Consider the following 21,310-nt stretch of genomic DNA (forward strand, 5'->3'; position numbering starts at 1 on the left):
GACGCCCCCGTCGCGTCTTTGGGGCCTACGTGCGACGCGACACGGGGGAAGGCGGGCCGCGGCCGGGGACTTCCTCTCGGCCCTCCCGGAACCAGGCTCCGCAGTTGCCTCACCGACCTGCGCTGAGAAGGCGGGTCCTCCAGAGCCTTCGAGTCGAAGGCTAGAGCGGCCAAGCCGCCGAGCCGGGTCGAGCCCGGGCTGGCGACGGCTGCGTCACGCAAGGGGCGGGGCTGCCACGGGCGGAGGCCGGAGCCGGAAGCGGAAGAGGCGCTCGAAGCGGGGAGTGGGGCCTAGCTGCAGCCGGAGCCTGGGAGAGGGTGAGTATGGGGTCCGGGGCCGCGACGGGAGCGGTGGCGGGCGGTGAGTCGGAGGGGTGGGCGCGCTGGGTGTGGATCCCAGGGCTCCCGGATCGATCTCAGGCTACTCTCTTTCGTTTACTTCTCGGTCTACTTCAGGCCGCGGACCCGACCTCTCACCCCTGACCCGTCGCTTCTCCCCCAGAGGGCGGTCACCGCAGACCCCGATCTCTCGATCCCGCGTGTCGGAGTCCGAGCCTAAGAGGCCTCTGAGGCCCCTGCAGGGATACTGTTTGGGCCCTGCACCCGCCCGCGGAGTGGGATCGGGGTCCTACCTGGGATAGCCTGGAGGGGCTTTCGGACCCCTCCCCTACCCCCGGCTCGAGGCTTAGTTCGCACACTCCTCTTCCCCGCGCGGCTTGGGAGTTTGATTCCGGCCCAAGCTGGCCTTCCCCTCCTCTCCCTCCCCTCCCCCTCCCCCTCCCCCTCCCCCTCCCCCAGGTCTCCCCTCGCCTCCACTGGCGGCGGTTACGGGGGACGGGGCTCTGAGATCTCTGGAGAGGCGTCAGGAGGGGACGCGAGCGAGGACCTCAGGCCCCCTGCGTGTTTTGTTGTGATGCTGGATCCGCTCCAGCCCGGAGGAGGGGCCCGGCCAAGCTGACAGTACAGATGCCCGGGCTGCTCCTCGGTCCGGGAATCTCTGTCCTTTAGTTCCGGGTGCTGGTGTCCTGGTGTGGAGCTGGGGTGGGAATCGCCTGAGCCAGGGCTCCGTCGAGGCGGAGTTGGCGGCCTTCCAGCTTCCCTCCTCCATGCCCTTGAAAAGGAGGAGCGTTTCACCCGATGGTGGCGGCTTGCAAGGTGGCAGGTTTGAGGTTGCAGCGGTGGGGCAGCGTCAGCCAAAAATAACCATGGGGCGCTGGGGTGGCTGGAATCCGGGAGGGCAGCCACTGACCTGGCTGGCTGCTCTTCTTGTCAGCCCAGTTCTCTGGCCAGGACCAGCAAATGAGAAGACGACTAGGCCCGTGCTCAGAGAAAAGCTGGCATCCTCCGCCTGGTTTCCTTCACCTTACCTTTTTCTTCATTGTGCAGAGGCAGAGCCTTCCAGAGCATATCTTAACAACCTGTTTTCCGAGGTCTCAGAGAATCAGAGATAATTGATGAGAAATGGGCCCTAGAGCCCTAACTGGGAAGATAATGAGGAGCATCTGGTATTCCCAATATTTCACTTGCCTAGAATGTGTTAAAGGAGAAGTTATATCCTCTATGATTGCTTTGTGTGTGATGTCTCATATAGCTTTCATACTTATCATCTCCTTTGCCAAGTTGGCTGGGGGGTCGTGTCATCTCCATTTTCCAGGTATGGTAACCAAGGCCCAGTGTATAAGGTCACGAGGCCAGTAAGGCAGCACTGGGATTTCGTTCAGGGTTTTCTACCCGGATCTCTCTCTTCTCTGGGCCCTTGGAAGGGACTTAAAAATGTCCTTAATACCCTTAGGGCATTTAACACAGACCCCGAGTTGTTTCCTGGAAACTTTTTTTTTTTTTTTTGCGATACACAGGCTTCTCACCATTGTGGCCTCTCCCGTTGTGGAGCACAGGCTCCGGACACGCAGGCTCAGTGGCCATGGCTCACGGGCCCAGCCACTCCATGGCATGTGGGATCTTCCCGGACTGGGGCACGAACCCGTGTCCCCTGCATCGGCAGGCGGACTCTCAACCACTGCGCCACCAGGGAAGCCCCCTGGAACCTTTTTAATGTTGCTGATGTAAAGCTGCCTTCAGTACCTCTTGTGGGCCCAGACCTGTGCTAGGCCTTTGACCTAAAGGCATGTACTAGGCATGTTACTTAAAGGAGTGATATAATTTAATCTGCACAGAGTCCTGTAAGAGATTATTATCCCCTTGTTGCAAGAGGAAGTTGAAGGTTAGACTTGTTTAATAACTTGCCTAAAGGCACAAGCTAGAAGTGGCAGTGCCAGGATTCAGATTGACATCTGAAGCTGTGCTCTTTCCACTTACATGAGCATATATAAGAATCTTCTGGGTCCCAGGAGAGAGTCTTTGGCCTGTGTAGACTAGACCATGTCTTCCAGGTCTGGTGCTTTGCCCAGTGAGGATGGGCAGGGCCTTTGTCCTGGCCATTGGAACATCTTCCTTGTCACTTATTGAGATGTGAGATACTGCCTTCATTCCATCGCTTAGGCACCTGACCCAGCCATAATTGCAGGGAAACAGTGAAATATTAGTCAAAACAGAACAGCTCTTGAGGAGCTGTTACAGAGTATTTATCTCCAAGGGTTGCTGTGGCCTGGGCTTCCAGGTAGAGGGCAGAAGACAGCTGCTAGCGGGGAGATTGAGGGCAGTGACTTTCTCAGGATTGCAGACAAGCTCCCAGGGGTTTTGTCAGATATGCCTCACTGACCTGCTCGTTTAAGGAGAGCCATTCCATTCTGTTCTCCTCCAGACAGACCCTTCTTATAAGATGAGACAGCCTCAGTGGATTTGTCCAAAATGTGCTTGATCAGGCAAGCCCAAGACTGACCACCATTGGTTGGCTATGGCCAAGTGAAAGGTTGGGAGGAAGGCTGGCTACGGTCTCTGGCCCAGCCCTCCTGTGGAGGCAGTGTCAGGGTTTGGGGTTTGGGTGGAACAGGGAGCTGGCTTCACATAGCCATCTTTCTCAGCTGATGGCTGATCCAACCTGGCAATTTTCTGTGGTGGGTGTAAGTCCCTACTGAACCAGGAATAGTGAGATGGAGCCCTTTTGGCCTGCCTCCCCGAGCCCAAAGCCTGCCAGACAGCCAGGCTTCTGACTTCTCCTGAGATGGGCACAGAAGAGGATACTGGAGCAGGGAATCTAGAAGAGGGCACAGTGATGGTACTGTTGGAGGTGAGGCACTGCCTGGCATGGCACCAGTGGCAGGTGGTCTGCGGGTGCTAAATAGGCCTCGGGCAAGTGACTTGGTTGCTCTGAAGACCCTGGCATCTTTACAGATACTAGGACTGACTGTAGACCAACAAGGGCTGGATAGACCCCCATGTCTGCTTGGCCAGACCCTCAGGTAGCCTAGGGAATGTTTGTGGGACCCTCTTTGTCCAAGGGCTGGTCTTCTCCATTCTGCTTGTGGCTCCTCACACTGATTTGTGGTCCTTGAGCAGAGCACAGTTCAGGGCCTCAGCCAGGCAACCTGGCTTCTCAAACTCGAGGGCCTTCACTCCTTGCTCCTGTGTATTGGCTCCCTGCCAGCAGCCTTTTGACTCTGGCCTCTGGCTCGACAGAACAGGCACTTCATAGGACCCTACAGACAGGCAGGAGGGAATTGAGCACAGGAGGCTCCCTTTCTACTTGGCCTTGGTCTCCTGTGATGGTGCTCACCAGCCCCTCCCTGCATTCTGCCTCGGCACCTGTCCTGGCTCTCCAGGTTCCCTGAGTGCTCAGGCCACCAGGCCAATGATGCTGTGCTGGGGAGGCAGCTGCTTGTTTGTTCTCTGGTGAAGGGTGTTACCCATTGTCTGCTGTTTGACCAGTGTGACCTCAGAGTTCTTCACTTCATAAACCCCTGGGAGGGGCTGCCCCCAGACAGAACAATGGGCCTCTTCTTCAGGAGCGCCTAGGCTGCCCGGGCAGCCCTGTGGCTGGCTGCGTGCTTAGCAGGGCTTTTATTTCTCATGGCCTAGATGCATCACTGTAAGCGATACCGCTCCCCTGAGCCAGACCCGTACCTGAGCTACCGATGGAAGAGGAGGAGGTCTTACAGTCGGGAGCATGAAGGGAGACTGCGATACCCCTCTCGAAGGGAGCCTCCGCCCCGGAGATCTCGGTCTAGAAGGTGAGGGGGAACTAGGTCGGAAGAAAGGATTCCTTTCCACTTCCGGGCTAGGGAGACAGCCTGGAGGCTTGTGGCAGCCCTGGGCCTCTTCAGGTGACTGCCGCCTCTGCCCGGCTGCACATTGATCGCTGCCCTGTCCTCTTCAGGCTCTTCCCCTGTTCCCCTTGCAATTCCCCTGCATTCCCTGGCCTCAGTTCGCCACCATCCATGCCACCCCTTCTTTCTCTATCCTTGAGTCTTCCTTCTCCTGACACATTCCCCCGTTTTCTAGGCCAGCATCTCCCCTGCTAACCTCTGAGCCTTCCTCATTTTGGATTGGGAACATAACCTCAGCCCTTTCCAGATATTGGTCCCTGGTCTTATCTCAGTCCCCAGACCAAAATAACAGTCTCTGCAGGCCACAGAGAGCTCTGGGATGGGGGACCCTCAGAGGTCCTCCACCATGCTCACCTTTCCCAGTGCTCTGCCTCCTGTGGCGCTGGAGGGGTGCTGTCAGGAGCTGGGGTTCTGGAGGTTGGATTTCACGCACACGTGCCCACCCCCCCCGCACTTCCCCTAGTCTGGACGCCTCTGCTCCCACAGGCTACCCTTGTGAGCCCTTTGCAGGGGCCCCACCACATGAGTCTTGATTAGTAGCAGGAGCCCGGTTGGTGGGAGGAAGCTCTGACCAGTGTACCTATCCCGGTCTTGGCAGCCATGACCGCCTGCCCTACCAGAGGAGATACCGGGAGCACCGTGACAGTGACACGTACCGGTGTGAAGAGCGGAGCCCATCCTTTGGAGAGGACTACTATGGATCTTCACGTTGCCATCATCGTCGGCGGTCACGGGAAAGGGAGCCATACCGGACCCGCAAGCATGCCCACCACTGCCACAAACGCCGCACCAGGTCTTGTAGCAGCGCCTCCTCGGTGAGTGGTGGCCAGAGTGTGCTGGCTGGGGCTTAAAGGCCTCGTCTCTTTCTAGCCTTCTCTCAGGCTGGCTGGTCTGGGTGAGTACTGCCAGCTCTGCGCACGTGCATTTGGTGTGCCTGCATGTGTGTGTGTATGTGTTGTCTGGTCCAGGTGCAGGGCTGGGCAGGGGCCCGGCTCCTCTATCTTCTGGCCCATGGGCAGTGGCAACTTAAGGGCTCTGGTTCCGGCGCTGGCTGGTCCCCAGCCTATCTGTGTCTCCACACCGCTCCAGGACAGGCCACATGCGCAAGTAGCCAGAGACACTTCTTCAGAATCCTTAATAGGGTGGCTGGTACGTGGTCTGGGGCTGTATGGCCTGGTCTTCCCCACCCAGAGATTGCCCCCCACACAGCTGAGTGCTCCGACTGGTATGGACTGCATCCACCTCTGCAGTCTCTTCTCCACGCCCCTCACCAAAGGCCTGGAGGCTGGAGTGCCCACGGGTAGGGGAGGGCCCGTCAATTAGCATGGACTGGGACCTTCCCTCTGACCCCCAGTCAGGTCCTCTGCAGCCTAGCCTCTTCACGTGAGGGGCAGTCAAGTCAAGGGGGATGAGCTGCCTGTGTGGTGGGGCATGTGAAGAAATGGCAAAAGGCCCGCAGCTCCAGGCCTTGTCCAGCTGCAGGCCACATGCCCAGAGCAGGGCCTGGAAACATCCTTAATGTGAAGGGTTGTACAGAAGGGTCTCTGCTGAGACCAGGAAACCACACTGTGCTCAGACCTCTGGGAAGGAAGGCCAGTTGTGTATCTCTGCGGGTGTATGCTGTCTTCTCTTCTCTTCCCCAGCTCTCTTCCCTCCCTCACTCGCTCCCGGCCGTGAGGCCCCTGAGGAGTAGTGGTGCAACAGTGGAGGGGGGCCAGGCGTCTTCTCTGCCGAGCTTTCCCGTGGTTCTTTGAGTGGCCACGGGTTGAGGTTGACTGGGCACCCGGCATGGCCCGGTGGCCTCTCTGCACACTGCCACAGGATGGTAGTGCAGGTCTGTGGCTCTGCTTCTTCTCTTTTTGGTGCCCTCTGTCGTCATGAGGCTCAGGATGGGCCGGGCCTGGCCTGTGAGTAGCATAGGTGCCAAGGCCAGGGCAGGAGCTGGCTTGGGGCCTGTGTGGGCCATCGTGGTGGTAGGCCTTGGAGAGTCGACTGGCCCAGAGGATCCAGGGCTCCTTCCCTGCTCAAGGCTGGTGGCACAAGGGCTGCTGACGGAAGGCCGTTTCTGCTGGTGATGTTAATTAAGTCTGGCCACGGATGCCGTCTAGGGACAGGTGGCAGCTGTCGGGCATGTGCAGGACTGCGTGGGCGAACAGAGGCAGGCAAGGACAGGGCATTCTGCAGCTGAAGCCAGCCAGAGTGGCCTCTGACCATTCTGGATGATCGGACCCAGGCTGGGCCAGCCATCTTCTTGCGCCGTTCTCACTGCGTCTCCACCCTAGCCGAAGCCATCATGGGAGGGCCCGGGAGGGGGAGACTCAGTGGAGGAGGGAGTCAGGCCTGTGACTCTCTACACGGCAGCCCCTCAGCAGCAGAGGCTGGTTGTCTTTCTGAGCATTTGCGGCGCCCTTCTCTTAGATAATGTCCGAGTTTTCTTTACATACCTGTAGCTGTTTTTACTTTTCTGTTTTTGAAGTCAGTTTGTGTCTTGACGTGTCCCTTGCAATATCCCTATCGTTATATATGCTGTGTGCCTTATGAAATGCTGGGATCTGGAAAATCCAATCAACCAACCCACCGGCTCCTCACCGTCTCCACCTCTGCCTTTGACTGACACCTCAATCTGTCAATCGGAACCGCCTACCATGCGATTGGTCGGATGGCGTTTCGGGGGGCGGTGCATGCAGAGAAGCCAACAGAGCAGTAAGCGCAGCAGCCGGAGTGTGGAAGATGACAAGGAGGGCCACCTGGTGTGCCGGATCGGCGATTGGCTCCAAGAGCGATGTACAGCCACCTTTCGTAAAACTTTACCTCTCTACTTTCTATCCCCCTTGTTAGACGAGACCTCTCCTGCCTGGAGGGGCCTCTAGTGCGCGTGGCGCCTTAGCGGGGCCACCAGTAATTGCCTGAATGACACAGACGCTAGCAACTTCCGTTTTTAAGAGTGTAGCAGTGAGAGAGAAACCTTTTTTGTTTTTGAGAATTTGAATGCTGTGAACTTGCAGGAGCTGCCGATCCTCTGTCCTCCAGATCCTCATGCCCTGTTTCTTTTCTCTCCTAGATGAGATCGTGGGGAACCTGGGTGAAGGCACCTTTGGCAAGGTGGTGGAGTGCTTGGACCATGCCAGGTGAGCCATCTTCCTGGGAAGAGTTGGCCTGAGGTTCTTGAAGGTGGTGGCAGAGCTTAACCTCTTTCTTTTTGAAGCGTAGCACCAAAGCAGAGTTCTGACCTGTGCATATTGGGGTTGTGCTGATCCCCTGAATTAGGGAGAAATTCTTGGGATTCCATAGGCATGTGGCATCTCTGCCCAAGAACTGCTGGTCAGTGAATGGCGCTGCCCCAGTTTCCCCACTTCCCCAGGACTGTGGTTGCGGATATCAGAACAGGGCAAGGCCCTGGCTCCTCCGTGGTCTGGATCTGCTTCCTGTCATCTCTTAGGGTCTGGGCCTGGCAGGGGGTTGAGAGTACTGCTGAGCCCGACTGAAGCATGAGCCCTCACCCTCTGGAGGTCTGCCTGAGAGGCCGTGCAGGCCCCCGCTGAGAGAAGACCCTGGGCTTTCTCACCAGGCAGGCTGCTGCCTTCTCCAGTGTGGCTAGGGTTGGGCCTCTCTGAGTGTGCCGAGGTAGAGCAGGGGTGCACCCGTGTGTGTAGGGGTGCTCCTGGGGGTACCTTGCTCCCTTCTAGACTGAGCAGTGAAAAACATTTCTGTCCCCTTGCCATTCCTCAAGACCAGAAGCCTTGCCTCCTCTACCTTAGGCTGGGAGGCTACCTCCTGGGAGCCCACTGCCTTCCTGCCTTAATGGCCCTCTCTTTGGTTTGGCGCTTTGACCAGAAAGTGCTTGTGTCCTTGCTGTCTCATTTGAGCCACGTGCTGCCCGTATGTGACTTGTGCTATTTTAGAGATGAAGAAACACGCTTGGGGTCTGACTGTATCCCCCAACTGTTGAATGGAGGAGCCGGGTACCGCTGTGCTCGGTTCAGAGGGTTGCTTGGAGAGGACAGTTAGGCCCAGCAGTCCAGCCAGCCATGTGGCCCCAATTTAAGGTAGTGCTTATCACTGAGGAAGCCTCCCTGGGCGCCCAGTTCCCATTTAAACACCCCTCAGACCCCATGTGGCCCAAGAGGTCAGGGCCGGGACCAGTGGGCATAGGGACATGTAGACTATACAGTGACGAGAGAGAGAGATAGGGCAGATCTGAGAGCTGTGCCACATGGGGGCTCTCTGGGCTGTGTCACTCTGAGTAGCTAGATGGAAAGTGAGCCTTTGAAGTCACTAATGGGTAGGCACAGGGCTTAGGGCACCTATAGGGAGTCCAGAGGGAGTTGGTCAGTGGGCTTCAGCTCAGCACAAGGAAGGGCTGTCCAAGCCTGGCAGTAGTTGTGTGGAAGTGACAAGCTCCCTGTGTCGAGGGTCGGAATGCCCTCGAGGGATCCTGTTCTAGGAGGCTGGAGTGGTGGTTTTTCCTCTGAGGTCCTCTCCCGCCCTGAAAATCTGGGAAAATGGGATAGGGAGAGAAAAGCAGGGTGTTCTCTAGAAGATGCCTCTGCCCTGGGACCTGTAAACCTTTCCTCAGGCACCAAGGCCAGCTTCCCAGAGGCTTCAAGGCCACACGTTGCGGGCCAGCGCTTATCATTCTAGTTTCCCCCTGGGCATCTGAACTCTGGCTTTTCCTTCCTGACAGCAGTTGGGCCTAGCAGGCTAACCTCAGCAGATATTCTCTGCTGAGACTCTGCAGGTGGCCTACAGGGCTGGTGCTGGGGGTAAGGGTGGAGGGTGTGGAGCAGGAATTATTAAAATCCTCATGGACACTGAACAAAGGTTCCTGGCAGTCAGTGGTCTCTGATAAATGCTGTGGCTGGTAGGCAGGCAGGTGGGGCCAGGGTGGTGTGCTAAAGGGATCGGCCCTGGGGTTCCCAGGGAGAGGAGCCTGCTGCTGGGGCCCTTACCCTCTTGCCAGGCCCTCACTCCATCCTGGAATCCCAGGAGGAGCAGTTTGCCCAGACTTGTAGATGTGCTCTGGAAGGTCAGGAGGTGCCGCAGAGGGTTCTGAGTGGGACCGCTTGGCCAGGATCAACGGACTGGCCTACAGGTTGGGTTACTGAGTGAGCTCTAGGGCTGGCGCTGGTCAGCAGGATAGGGCTCTACTCCTCTGCCTACGTCCCCGGGAGCTGGCAGTGGCTGAGATCATAAAAGCCTAAGACTGGCACGGATGCCAACAGCAACTTGTTGTTATGAGGGTAGAGGTCTAGTGTTACAGGGGGTAGGCTGGGCATCAAGAATCTGCTGTCTTCAGGGCAGGCCCTGTTCCTGGAGTCCTGAGTAGTGTTTGCCAGGAGTTGCTGGGTTGGGGCGGCGGGTGGGGGGAGGGCTGCACAGCTTCTCATGAGAAATTCTGCTTCCTTCCCTGGTCCAGAGGGAAGTCTCAGGTTGCCCTGAAGATCATCCGCAACGTGGGCAAGTACCGGGAGGCCGCCCGGCTAGAAATCAATGTTCTCAAAAAAATCAAGGAGAAGGACAAAGAGAACAAGTTGTGAGTGTCGGCAAGGAATGGGAGGGAAGCTTCCTAGGGGGCAGCATCTACTCCGGCCCCAACTGCCTGGACCCACTGGGGCTGAGCAGTGCCCTTTCACCTGGTTGGCACCATGCCTTCTGCCGACAGCCAGAGCCAGGGGAGTTTGGCGAGTGAGTCTTGCTGGAAGGAACCTTTGGATTTCAGTCTAGGCCCCACCACAACCAGCTCTGTGTTCTGAGGCGGGCCTCCCCGCCCTGAGTTTGTGAATTGGGGGCTTCATTGGGTTGTGGTGGGCATTAGACAAGATACAAACCCAAAGCTGTTTGGGGCTCTCATGTAGTCAGAGATATCCGAAGGAGAGCCACCTTTGGCACACAGACACTGAGCATTCCCCCTCCAAGCACTGTGCTGAGCCCTGCAGGATCTCAGGAAGCTCAGCTGAGGGAGTGGAAAAAAGCAATGCTTGTTCTGTGGAGTGTACTGGTGTTACTCCACCTCGTTCTCTGAGATGCAGGGATTGTGCCCATAATTTTCTTTCTCTATGTGTATCTGCATCCTGCGTGGGACCCAGCGGCCTGGGAGGGAGTGGGGACTGGCGTCACCTGCGGGGACGGGGTGAGGCAGCCAGCCCCCCCAGCACAGACCCTGAGCCCCATCCATCCTTCTCCTCCAGCCTGTGCGTCTTGATGTCTGACTGGTTCAACTTCCATGGTCACATGTGCATCGCCTTTGAGCTCCTGGGCAAGAACACCTTTGAGTTCCTAAAGGAGAATAACTTCCAGCCTTACCCTCTACCACATGTCCGGCACATGGCCTACCAGCTCTGCCACGCCCTTAGGTGTAAGTTTCCACCCTCAAATGGAGCATGGTCGGCCACATATCTGCAGCAGAGTCACCTGGTGGTCCTGCTCTCCATCATTCGCTCTAGCACATCGTTAACTATTCTTCTGGGCCAGAGACACCAGGGCCCCTTTGGCTGAAAGGCCTTCAGGTAGGAATCTGTGAGGATGGAGAGGCTGCAGTCCCCTCCAGGGGGCCTCCTGAGCTGGGTCTGCCCGCAGGCACTCGGGAAAAATGAAAGAGCCGCTCTAGAATTAGCCCCGTACCACCCCGGTTCCTACCCTCCTGCATAGGATGAAGAGGTCAGAGACTGACCTGGCTGGTCCCACCCACAGATCCTGTCAACATAGACACCCTCTGTCTCACCGTCATTTCCCATCTGTCTGCCAGCCTTTGAGAGCATATCTGGTGGTGCCTGTGCTCAGCACTGCAGGATTTGCAGTGGTTGGAACAGGTCGGGAAGGCTCGTTGGAGAGGAGGTGGATAGACCTAGAGCTAGACTACAGGGTCTGCATAGATGATGGGACGGGAGTGTGTTCCAAGCTAGGTGAGCACTCAGCGACGGCCCAGAGCCTGGCATGTGCTGCAACTCTTTCTGGTGAAGACAGGGCCCATGTTGGGAGAGATGGGCCACACCGTTGTGAGGGTCTTGAGTGCCAGATGGGAAAAGTGATGAGTGGCAGGGTACCACCATCGGTGGGATAGGAGTTGGAGGAAAAAGGCAGACTTCTCCGCGCTCGGGACTGGGGATGAGGAGAGGCAGGACTGGCTTCATTGTTTTGCTTCATAGGGGGCTCTGTGCTTGGTTTAATACTCTGCTGCTGCCATCTTGAGATTCTTAACGTCTGAATAAGACGGCCTGCATTTTCATTTTGCCCTGGGCCTTGCAAATTACGTAGCTGGTGTTGGGGAGAGGGAACCACCCCAAGGCTGATGCTGCAGCTCTGGTGAGAGACAGGTTGAGGAGGCCTGGTCCCCTGCAGACAGGTGGAGGGAGGTTTTATAAATGGAAAAAGTCTCCCCTGCCCCCTCAAGAATCAGAACCTTCCAAGGCCCTAAGCACAGAGAACTCTAGAGAGGGAAGCCAGTACAGAGGCAGTTCAGTCTGCTCCCTTGGCCCACTGCTGAGGTCAGGGGCTGTGAGGGGCTCTGGCAGGCTGACTTTGGAGGAGGGAGCTGGCCTAGCGCTGGCAGGTGCACCAGAGAGGAAGCCCAGGTTTTCAGTGTCTGCTTCCCTCCTCTCCTGCTTCCCCAGTTCTACATGAGAACCAACTGACCCACACAGACTTGAAGCCAGAGAACATCCTGTTTGTGAATTCTGAGTTTGAAACTCTCTACAATGAGCACAAGGTATTGGTGGGGGAAAAGATTGAGGCCCTGTTCCAGGGGTGTGTACCCACCAGGACAGACTCGACCTGGCTCACCTTCCTTGCCCTTCAGAGCTGTGAGGAGAAGTCGGTGAAGAACACCAGCATCCGAGTGGCTGACTTTGGCAGTGCTACCTTTGACCACGAGCATCACACGACCATTGTGGCCACCCGTCACTATCGCCCGCCTGAGGTGATCCTGGGTGAGTGACTGTGTAGCTCCCAACCCTGATAAAGCGGGCAGTTGTTGGGAGGGTATAAACAGAGAGTGAGGTGCCTGTCCACCACCTGAGGCCAGTGTCCTGAGTCACTATGGCTGTTGACTTGGCCTTACCAAGAAAGAGACTTCTACTGGCTTTGGGGCAGGAGCTTTGCCAGGCAGTGTGGTAGCTACACTGTGACCTCTAGGCTGGGAACACAGGGCTGAATCTCATAGCCTGTCCCATCTTGGCTTTCAGAGCTGGGCTGGGCACAGCCCTGCGACGTCTGGAGCATTGGCTGCATTCTCTTTGAGTACTACCGGGGCTTCACACTCTTCCAGGTAAGGCCTCTCCCACATCACCCCACGACCCTAAGCGCTGCTACTCTGACAGGCTGCAGAGGCCTAGTGTGGGACCGCTGCCCACCAGTCAGCATGTTGTGAGATTGTCTCCTGAGGGTTGTAGATGCTCAGGGGAAGGAAGAGGTCAGGGTAGCTGGAACACTCAGGGACTCGTGGTCAGCCATCAAGGATGGAGGATTGGGGTGGGAGGAGTGAGCATTCCAGGCAAGGGGCACCGCCTGAGTGAGGGCATGGAGGTGGGCTGGGGCAGGGCACCTTCTGGGGAGAGAGTGAGGAACGTAGCCAAAAAGAGGTGTGTAGTTATGCAGTGCACCTGAAGGGTCAAGGAGTCTGACCGTGACCCTGAGAAAACAGGCTGGCCTCATCCCTGGTCCCAGGCTGCCACCAGGTCAGAAAGGCTGGGACTGCTATTCCACTGGTGGGTTTGCATCTCCCGGGGCAGGAAGGGAACTTGCCCATCTTTTTTGTCCTTTATTCCCTGAGGGACCCTAAGGGGGCAGAGGCTGGCAACTGACCCCCACTTGCTGTGTCCCTAACCTTCCACAGACGCACGAAAACCGAGAGCATTTGGTGATGATGGAGAAGATCCTAGGGCCCATCCCATCACACATGATCCACCGTACCAGGTAAGGAGTCCTGGTTGCTCCCGCAGGGCTGGCCTAGGGGCCTTTCCCATCTTGGAATGACCTGGCAAACCTGTTGCCGAGACCTTCCTGCTGGGTCAGGCCAGGATCCCCTGCCTTGCTTTGCTGCCATTCCTCAGGCTGCCACTGTCTTTCCCAGTTAAGACTTGATCCTTCCTGTCCTTTGTTTTCAGGAAGCAGAAATATTTTTACAAAGGGGGCCTGGTTTGGGATGAGAACAGCTCTGACGGCCGGTATGTGAAGGAGAACTGCAAACCTCTTAAGGTCAGTTTCTGGCTTCCCCCAGCTCAACTTATGCCAAGGAGACCCCAGGCACTGGGCAGACACACAGCAGAGAGACAGGCCAGGCAGCTACAGGCTGCCTCCTGGTTCCGGCCCTATGGGAGGCTGTGCCTAAGGTTGCTGGGTGCTGGCAGTGGGGCTTCTTGCAAACTGCCCCAGAGGGGCCCTTAGCTCTACCCCTTCCCCACAGGGTGGCTGTGAATGTAATTGGGGAACACCAGAAGAGCCAGATGTCAGAGACCGTGCTACTTCCTGCCCCATCTTCTTTCAATTTTGGGAAGAACTAGGCAGGACTGAGGTGAGGGGTAGGGAAGACCTAGACATGGCCAGGAAGCCTCTGTCAACTGCATTTGGTGCTTGGACAAGTGAATTCCACAGAGGTGATTTCTACCCACCTGTCAGAACTTTGCACGTGGGGGCAGAGTCACCAAGCCAGCAAGACACCCAGTAGCCTGACAAGTTCAGAGCAAACATTATTACAGGCACAAAAAGAAAAGAGCTGCTCATTGTCCAGGAGGGGAGAAGTAGTCCTCCAGGGAGGCGTCCCTGCCTCCTCAGCCACGCAGCAAGGCTTCCCAGAGGCAAGGGGACCTGCTGTGGCTTCCCACGACCCTGCCATCACACTGAGACACCTTGTGTCCCTGAGCAGAGTTATATGCTCCAAGACTCTCCGGAGCACGTGCAGCTGTTTGACCTGATGAGACGGATGTTAGAATTTGACCCTGCCCAGCGCATCACATTGGCGGAGGCCCTGCTGCATCCCTTCTTTGCTGGTCTGACCCCTGAGGAGCGGTCTTTACACACCAGCCGCAACCCAAGCAGATGACAGGTGCAGGCCACCACACTGGGAGATGGAGAGCAGAACTGGGCTGCCCGGCCCCTTTTCTCCAAGCTCTACCACCGGCCCCAGGGCCAGAGCCACCCAATGAACAGTGCAATGTGAAGGAAGGCAGGAGCCTACAGGGGAGGAGACTTGATGCCCAGCTGCCAGAAAGCACAGATTTGACCCAAGCTATTTATATGTTGTAAAGTTATAATAAAGTGTTTCTTACTGTTTGTACCCCCTGGTACCAGTGTGTCCATCTCCAGGCTCCTTGCCTTCTCCCTTCCCCACCTTATTAATAAAGTCTTTCTTAGCAGTTCAGCTTGTGGAGAGCTAAGTGTGAACTGGGCCAGGCACAGAAGGGCTAGCCAGAAGCTCCGGTATCCCTCTGGGCCCAGAAGAGCAGTGGTAGGTCTGCTGAACAGTCCTAAAAGGGGACTGCAGGCCCCTGTACCTCTCAGCCCCAAGGAGTATAAGGGAAATGGCCCACTGGTTTTACCTATCCTTCTGGCCCTGTCTTTGGCTGGGACTTTAGACTGTTATGTGCCCAATAACTTTAATGAAGTGTGAGAAGCAAACGCAGGCTCCCTAGGGCTGGCAATGCAGTACTTCACTGCAGCATACCGAGCAATTTACCACAGAGCACAGGACTCCGTCATTCAGCTTTATTTTCGTGCTGGTTTTTGGTTCCCCAAGAGCTGCATGAGTGATCGTCTTGGCCACCTGACGGGGGCTCCCTAGGACTGGGCACTGTGGGCAGGATGCCTCTGAAAAGAGCTGAAGAGAGAAGAATCATGCTTATCTTTACCACCACTGGGGAAGGCCCAGGCTGAGGGCAGGAAGAGGCTTCAGGGCCACCTGGGGAGAAAACAGGGAGAGGCTTGGGCACCAACTCCGAGTGGCCCCTCAACACGAGGCCGTCACCCCCAGGGTCACTGTGACTGACTGGAACAAGCACAGTCTTCTGGGCCAGGGTTCTTCTAGCTCGTTTCTCACTGTACCCAATTAGGAGACCTCACTGCATCAACAGGCAGCCAGAACCTGTTTAATGGCTGCTTACTAAAATGCCTGTAATCCAGCACTGCTCCTCAGATTATGGCCCTGCCTCTAAAGAGAGGGCCCCATTATGGGAGCTCCTTGGCCCTGAGAGTGAGCAGAGGCTCAGGAAGGATACACAGCACGGGATTCACAGTCGCTGGCCTTCCGCTGCTGGAGACAGTTTAACATCTGAGGGAAGATGAGAGGAAAGGAGGGACCAGCCCTCTCTCCCCTGCCTCATCGGCTCCTGCCTATGCTCCTATAAGAAAAGTGGTAAGTAGCCTGAAACCCATGGTACCAGGGCCTACCCTGTGTCCACGATCCACCCCCTTAACCAGAGTGGGTGGGCACAGCAGAAGGAAGCCTGAAGCCCTGAAACAGGCTTTAAAGCACAAGCCTTTTGCAAGGACCCCTCTCAAGAACTTCAGGGCATGGCTCCTGTTCTACCAGCCTTCAGGGCCTGGGCCTGTGGACATCTGGGGGCTTAGTGCCTTAGGGTCTGAGCAGCAGTGTGTTCCTAAGGCTGAGCCCCACCAGCTAGCTCATCCAGAACTAGCCTCATTTTGGCATCTTTGAGACAGGGTGCTGGCCCTGAGCCCACTCATCTAGAGAAAACAATCATAAAGGGTTCAAGGCCCAGGCTGTAAAAGCTGGGGTAGAGCCCACATGGGAGGGACGTGCGCCCTGCTCTGGGATCACAGCTGCTGGGGACTATTTCAGGGGAAAGGCAGAGGGGGCAGAAGAGCGTAGGGGGGGTGTGCGCAGGCAAGGAGGGGTGGGGAGTGGTGGCTTAGGACGGAAGCACCAGGGAGCCTCTTCTGGCTCAGCACCAGGCTCCCCCAGGGGCCTCCCCAATACTGAACATTAAAGCTGCACCCTGAGGGGTCTGGCCCCAGACCAGGCAAAGGCTCAGCCCCCAGCTATAGAGTATGGGGTTGGGGGGGCACTGCTGGCAAGATGGGCACTGTGGTTCTACAGTAACATAACCTTATACTACCTGTGCTGAAGACAACAGAAAAACAGTAAAAAAAAATCCCAATACAGTAACACCATTCTGATGCCATTCCCCTTCCCTGCCTCCCAGAGTGATGGAGTGAAAAAAAACCCCAGCATAAAACTTGGATCAGCTCAAGAGAAAGGGTCAAAAGCCCCCAAATCAACCTGTGGCGGGGCTGAGGGAAGGCCTCAAAGCCCTCAACGGAACGGAGACTGCAAGTCTGCCCTCTAGTGGACAACTGCAGTGCAGCCAGTTCTACGTGATCTGAGGAAGGGCCGCTTAGCTGGGGTTGTGAGGGAAGCAAGGGAGACAGAGCCACAAGCTCGGCACCAGAGCCAGCTCAGGCCCCAAACAGGGCTGCCCCACCCCGCGAGGCGCTCGCCCAGGCCCAGAGGCTGTAAACGTGACACACAGTCTGTGAGCTGCCTATGTCTGTAAACAAAGCTCCACCTGATCACGCAGGGGGCCGAGTGTAGCAATGCCTGGAGCCACTGTGCACGGAGCCTGCCACTCGCCCCGCACACCCAGTGAGAAAGCTTTCCCTGGCTAAGGGCAGGTGGCAGGTCTGTTTTAAATATGAGCTGTTCTCTCAAAGAAAGAAACCAAAAAGAGAAAAAACAACAAGGTCCATGAAGCTTCACATCCTTAAGGCGTTCGTTGGCAGGAGCAGCAGGGGACCGCAGGGTCCAGCCTGCCCAGAGCCCTTCTAGGCAGAGTGCAGTGGGATGACAAACTTGCAGCCAAAGGGTGAGTGGTAGCTGATGCCCACCTCCTGGAATACCTGCTGGGGAATGCCGATGTCGCACAAATAGACACGGCCTGCGTGCTCCCCCAGAGGCAGAGGTAAGCCCAGAGCCAGTGACCACTTGGCATCGATGCCCTGTTCGACTTCATGCACAGGAGGGTCTATGCTGAGTACTGGTGCCCGGTTCTGGTTGGCCCAGGCCACGGCTGCTTTGTACCAGGGCTGATCCCGCAGGAAGGCATTCTCGGGACAATCCAGGCAGTTGATCACCAGGTCCACAGGGCTGGTGGGCAGATCTGTAGGTGGAAAGAGTGCCATCTGAAAACCCCTATAAAGTAGCAGCCCAGGCTGGGACTAGAACCATGGTGGCCCCCAAGAGTGTCTTGTTCAGACACCACTCCAATGCCTCTCCAGAGAATAGCCTTCTCAAGGCTGGGTCAGTACTCAGGCCCCGGAAGTTCCAAGGCCTGGTTAGGCCGGGTGCTAGAGACCAAGGGCGGGTCAGCCTGATGGACCACTGTCCTCATGGAGCTCCCAGGCTGAAGCACTGTCCTGCTGGGTGTGCAGAGCTTCCCAGGACACAAGGCCCTTGCCTCCTCTGCATATCTGACTAACTCTCTGGTAAATTATAGGCTCTGGGAAGGTGGGCTCTACTGCCATGTCAGCCCTCACAGGGAGACCGTGCCTAGGGCTCAGGAGAAATGGGCTGACTGCCATTTGCTGTCTGGCCCAAGAAGTGTGAGCAGGCAAGAGCATGCTCATTCTACACCAGGCTGTCCTGCTTCAGACTGCCTGGCCTTGCTGGCCCCTCTCACTATCATGGAAATAAGTCCTCCCTGCAGCCCAACCTTAAGAACGGGGAAGGAATCTATCACTTCTCTCAGGTGTTTTAAAAGGCTTCTCTGCTCTAACCAGGCCTCTGGGACAGTGTAAGAACAGATATCTCAACAAGTATGTAAGTCTTGACCAGCCCAAGAGGTTAAACTGAGACTAGTGGAAATCAGACCAAACTCAAAGGTGAGCATCCTCAGACTTGCCTCCTGGGGCAGTTGGGATAGAAAGGCTTGTGGGCAGCTAGAGGAAGAACCAACTGCCTGGAAAAGGGCATCATGTTATAGATCTCAAGGGGGGAACCCACACACGAGAACCCCTCCCCAGGTCTCAGCCTTAAGTGATGACATATCTCAATTAGAGACTGATGGCTTTCTTACTCAGAACAGGCCACTATGGATGGAGGTGGTGGTGTCCCTGTGGGCCTTGAGGCTCTCAAGAGTGGGAGCGGCATCTTATCTTCCGCATGCCCACAGGAGGAGCCTGGCCTGAGAGTAACGGCAACCTAGAATGGCTTGCTGACATAGCTGAACACACCGTTCTTTCCTTACTTGCCTTTCAGGTACCAGGCCCTCCGGGTTTTCCTTCTCCTTCACTGACCACTCTTTCCCTGTCTCCTTAGCTGGTCTCTCAAGTCCCTGACTTCTATACAAAGAACTCAGTCTAACAACTTCTCTATCTAATCTCTCTTCCTAGGAGACATCTTATCCAGGCTCATTATGGCTTTAAATACCACCCACACACTTGTAACTCCAGACCAGATCCCTTAACTCCAGACTCTTCTCCATCAATCAACATTTCCACCTGCATATCCAACAGGCATCTCTAACTGAGCTTCTGCTCTTCTTCCCCAAATCTCCCCCGCCAGCTCTTCCCATCTCAGTGATGGGACCTCCATCCTTCCAGTTACTCAGGCCAAAAACCTTGGAGTCATTCTTAACCCTTCTCTTTCTCTCGTCCCTTACACCCAATCTGTAAACTCTTATCTTCAATATTGCTTCAGAAACTAACCACCTTTCATCACTTCCACGCTGTCTTAGCCACCAACATTTCTCTCTCCAATTATCACAATAGCCTTAATAACTCTCTTTGTAAGCCTACAGTCTGCTCTCAAACAACAGCCACAATGATCATTTGGAACCCGATTGGGATATCTTTCTTCTTCTAATTCCTCCAGTGACTCTCCATCTCACCCAGAGTAAAACTTCAAACCCTCACAGTGATCCACAGGCCCTTTATGACTGGACCCTGAAATGTCTAAGTCTGCTACCCTCCACCCAACCCTCCAACATTCCGTCTTCCTTCCCTGCTTTATTTGTCTCCGTAACACTTACTGCCATGTGACCCGAAAGAGATATTACCTGTCATCTGTCCTAACCAGAATGTAAGCTCCACGGAAGCATGGATTAAGAAAAAAAATCTGGGACTTCCCTGGTGGCACGGTGGTTAAGACTCCATGCTCCTAATGCAGGGGGCCTGGGTTTGATCCCTGGTCTGGGAACTAGATCCCACATGCATGCCGCAACTAAGAGTTCACATGCCACAACTAAGGAGCCAGCGAGCTGCAACTAAGGAGCCCGCCTGCCACAGCTCAGACCCAATGCAACCAAATAAATAAATATTTTCTTAGGAAAAAAATCTATCGCCATATCCCCAGTGTCAAAAACAGCCCGTTCTGTAAATATCTGTGAAATGAATAAATAGGTCCCCACCTCTCCATTTGAGTAGTGGGAGAAGGAGGAGGGTGAAAGGGATAGGAAGTAGGCGAGTGGACACCAAAGGTATTTATTTCCTTAGACACTAAGACTACTTACGGGCAAAGCATTCTTTACACTTGTGCTTTTCCACCTGTCACCACTGGGCGGCACCGCCAGACCAATGAAAGCACCGAGGACGGAGAGGGCCTCAGCCCAGCTCTGTGCAAGTGCTCACCTTTGAGGCTAGACACTTGTTGGCCCTGGGTCTTGCTGAAGAGAGAGAGTTCGTTGGTAATGGATTCCAGCATCTTCACGAAGTTGGGCAGGAAGAGGATGACCTGGACATCATGGTTGGCTAGGTGCCTCCCACAGCTGATACCCTGAGCCCCCTTCACATGGGGCCCACATAGCAGGGCCACCGTAGGCCTCTGGTGAACATTTTTGGGATTCAACCTGGAACAGAAGGCAAAGAAGCGTTATCAGCTGCAGACTTGCCAATCCCTTGCATCATATACCAGGCAAGTGCGTCTCGGCACCTACTGCTCTCAGAGTTCTCGCCAGTCCCAGGTTCCAGAGGGGGATGGACAAAACCCACTAAAGGCCAGGTTTACAGGGTGGCACTCCCACTGTCCCACATACCGGTGTCATGTCATCTGCTGGGTCCTCTCATTAGGTAGTTCACCCAGATCTTGTTCCATATAACACTGTTGCCAGAACATTGCTTTCTGACCAAGAACACTTACTGTTCTCACCGTATGACCTATTAGGTCCAAACTCTTCTTAGCAAAGAGGCTTTTCTACCTCTGCAGCCTTCTTTGCTCTTCTTCCCCAACATGCCTGCTCCACTGCAGGAACACTGGTCTCATCATTCTCTGCTGCACGTGTAAGGTTCTTTCTTGCTTCTGCTCAAACTATTTCCCCTGCCCAGAAACCCCTTCACTTGTGAAACTCTGACCCACCCCTTTTACGATTACTCTGCCTCAACTCCTAAGACACTCACAGCAAGTACCAAAGACGGTAGTTCTAAATCATCCTCAATCAGTTGCCAGTCCAAGTTCTCTTTACTGAGCTGCCAGTAAGCTAATAAGGGCAATGGTGTAGATACTAATAGTACCTATTTCATAGGACGCTGGGTGGATGAATGGATGTAAAGCACTTGTAACAGGAACCGACACACAAAGTACTCAATCGATGCTGGCACTGTTACACTACTGGTCACAGAGGAGGCAGCAGGCAGGCTAGGGGCTTCCCGGCCTCCTAGGCTGGTAGCGGCCTTGGACACCCACTTCCTGATGAAGTCACTTCCAGCTTCCTGCCGTTCAAAGCTGAGACCTCTCTGGTCTCAGAGAAGCCACAAGTAAGGAGGTTTAGAGGATTAGCCCTAGAGCTGTGCCCGACTCAGTCTGCCCCCAGGGCAGGAAGGGAAGGGGAAATGAACAGCAAGAAAGAGGCTTAGGCCCCTGCTTAGGGGCGGAGCAGTGACAGTCACTTACTCTTTTTCCCCAAAGAGAGGAAGACAGATGTTGTCAAGCCAAAGAGGAAACCCGCACTCCCCAAATAAATTTGGGGCAATCTGGTAATGTACTTTACATATACACCGAGTCATTCATTTCCCTCACCATGTTTGCATCTTATGGAAATATGACGAGTACTTCTCCCTTCACGCAGATACTGCGGAGTTCTGGCATCTGACTCACCCGTGTCTGTTCCCTAAATGGACTCTCCCTCTCACAGAGGCATCCCCATC

At 55.5% G+C, this 21,310-nt stretch overlaps 2 protein-coding genes across 8 annotated transcripts in view; one reads left to right on the forward strand and one right to left on the reverse strand.

Moving 5' to 3' along the window:
* Positions 1 to 43: 43 nt before the first annotated feature.
* Positions 44 to 14,573, forward strand: CLK3 (CDC like kinase 3). Of its 5 annotated transcripts, none has more exons than XM_027123606.1 (13): positions 44 to 317; positions 3,975 to 4,126; positions 4,821 to 5,037; positions 6,910 to 7,006; positions 7,284 to 7,350; positions 9,639 to 9,755; positions 10,411 to 10,577; positions 11,833 to 11,927; positions 12,018 to 12,147; positions 12,403 to 12,485; positions 13,053 to 13,132; positions 13,324 to 13,414; positions 14,082 to 14,573. In XM_027123606.1, exons 2-13 carry the CDS (start codon positions 3,975 to 3,977, stop codon positions 14,256 to 14,258), a joined length of 1,473 nt encoding a protein of 490 aa, XP_026979407.1. In that variant the 5' UTR covers positions 44 to 317; the 3' UTR covers positions 14,259 to 14,573. The 5 variants fall into 5 exon arrangements, with proteins under 5 accessions (XP_026979407.1, XP_026979405.1, XP_026979406.1 ...); XM_027123604.1 differs by having other exon boundaries at positions 209 to 317; positions 13,623 to 14,173; XM_027123605.1 differs by lacking the exon at positions 44 to 317 and adding an exon at positions 1,978 to 3,186.
* Positions 14,574 to 14,906: 333 nt separating this feature from the next.
* Positions 14,907 to 21,310, reverse strand: part of EDC3 (enhancer of mRNA decapping 3) — a 52,215-nt gene continuing 45,811 nt past the window's right edge. For all 3 annotated transcript variants that reach the window (XM_027123611.1, XM_027123609.1, XM_027123610.1), the window contains 2 exons: positions 19,799 to 20,016; positions 14,907 to 17,331 (listed from right to left, as the gene is read on the reverse strand). In XM_027123611.1, coding sequence (XP_026979412.1) covers positions 16,997 to 17,331; positions 19,799 to 20,016 — 553 coding nt within the window. In that variant the 3' untranslated portion in view covers positions 14,907 to 16,996. The remainder of the gene's footprint in view (positions 17,332 to 19,798; positions 20,017 to 21,310) is intronic.

This window comes from Aethalodelphis obliquidens, unplaced genomic scaffold (genome assembly GCF_003676395.1).
Source record: "Aethalodelphis obliquidens isolate GAN/ISIS:26980383/991018 unplaced genomic scaffold, ASM367639v1 scaffold26, whole genome shotgun sequence".
NCBI classification, from domain to species: domain Eukaryota; kingdom Metazoa; phylum Chordata; class Mammalia; order Artiodactyla; family Delphinidae; genus Aethalodelphis; species Aethalodelphis obliquidens.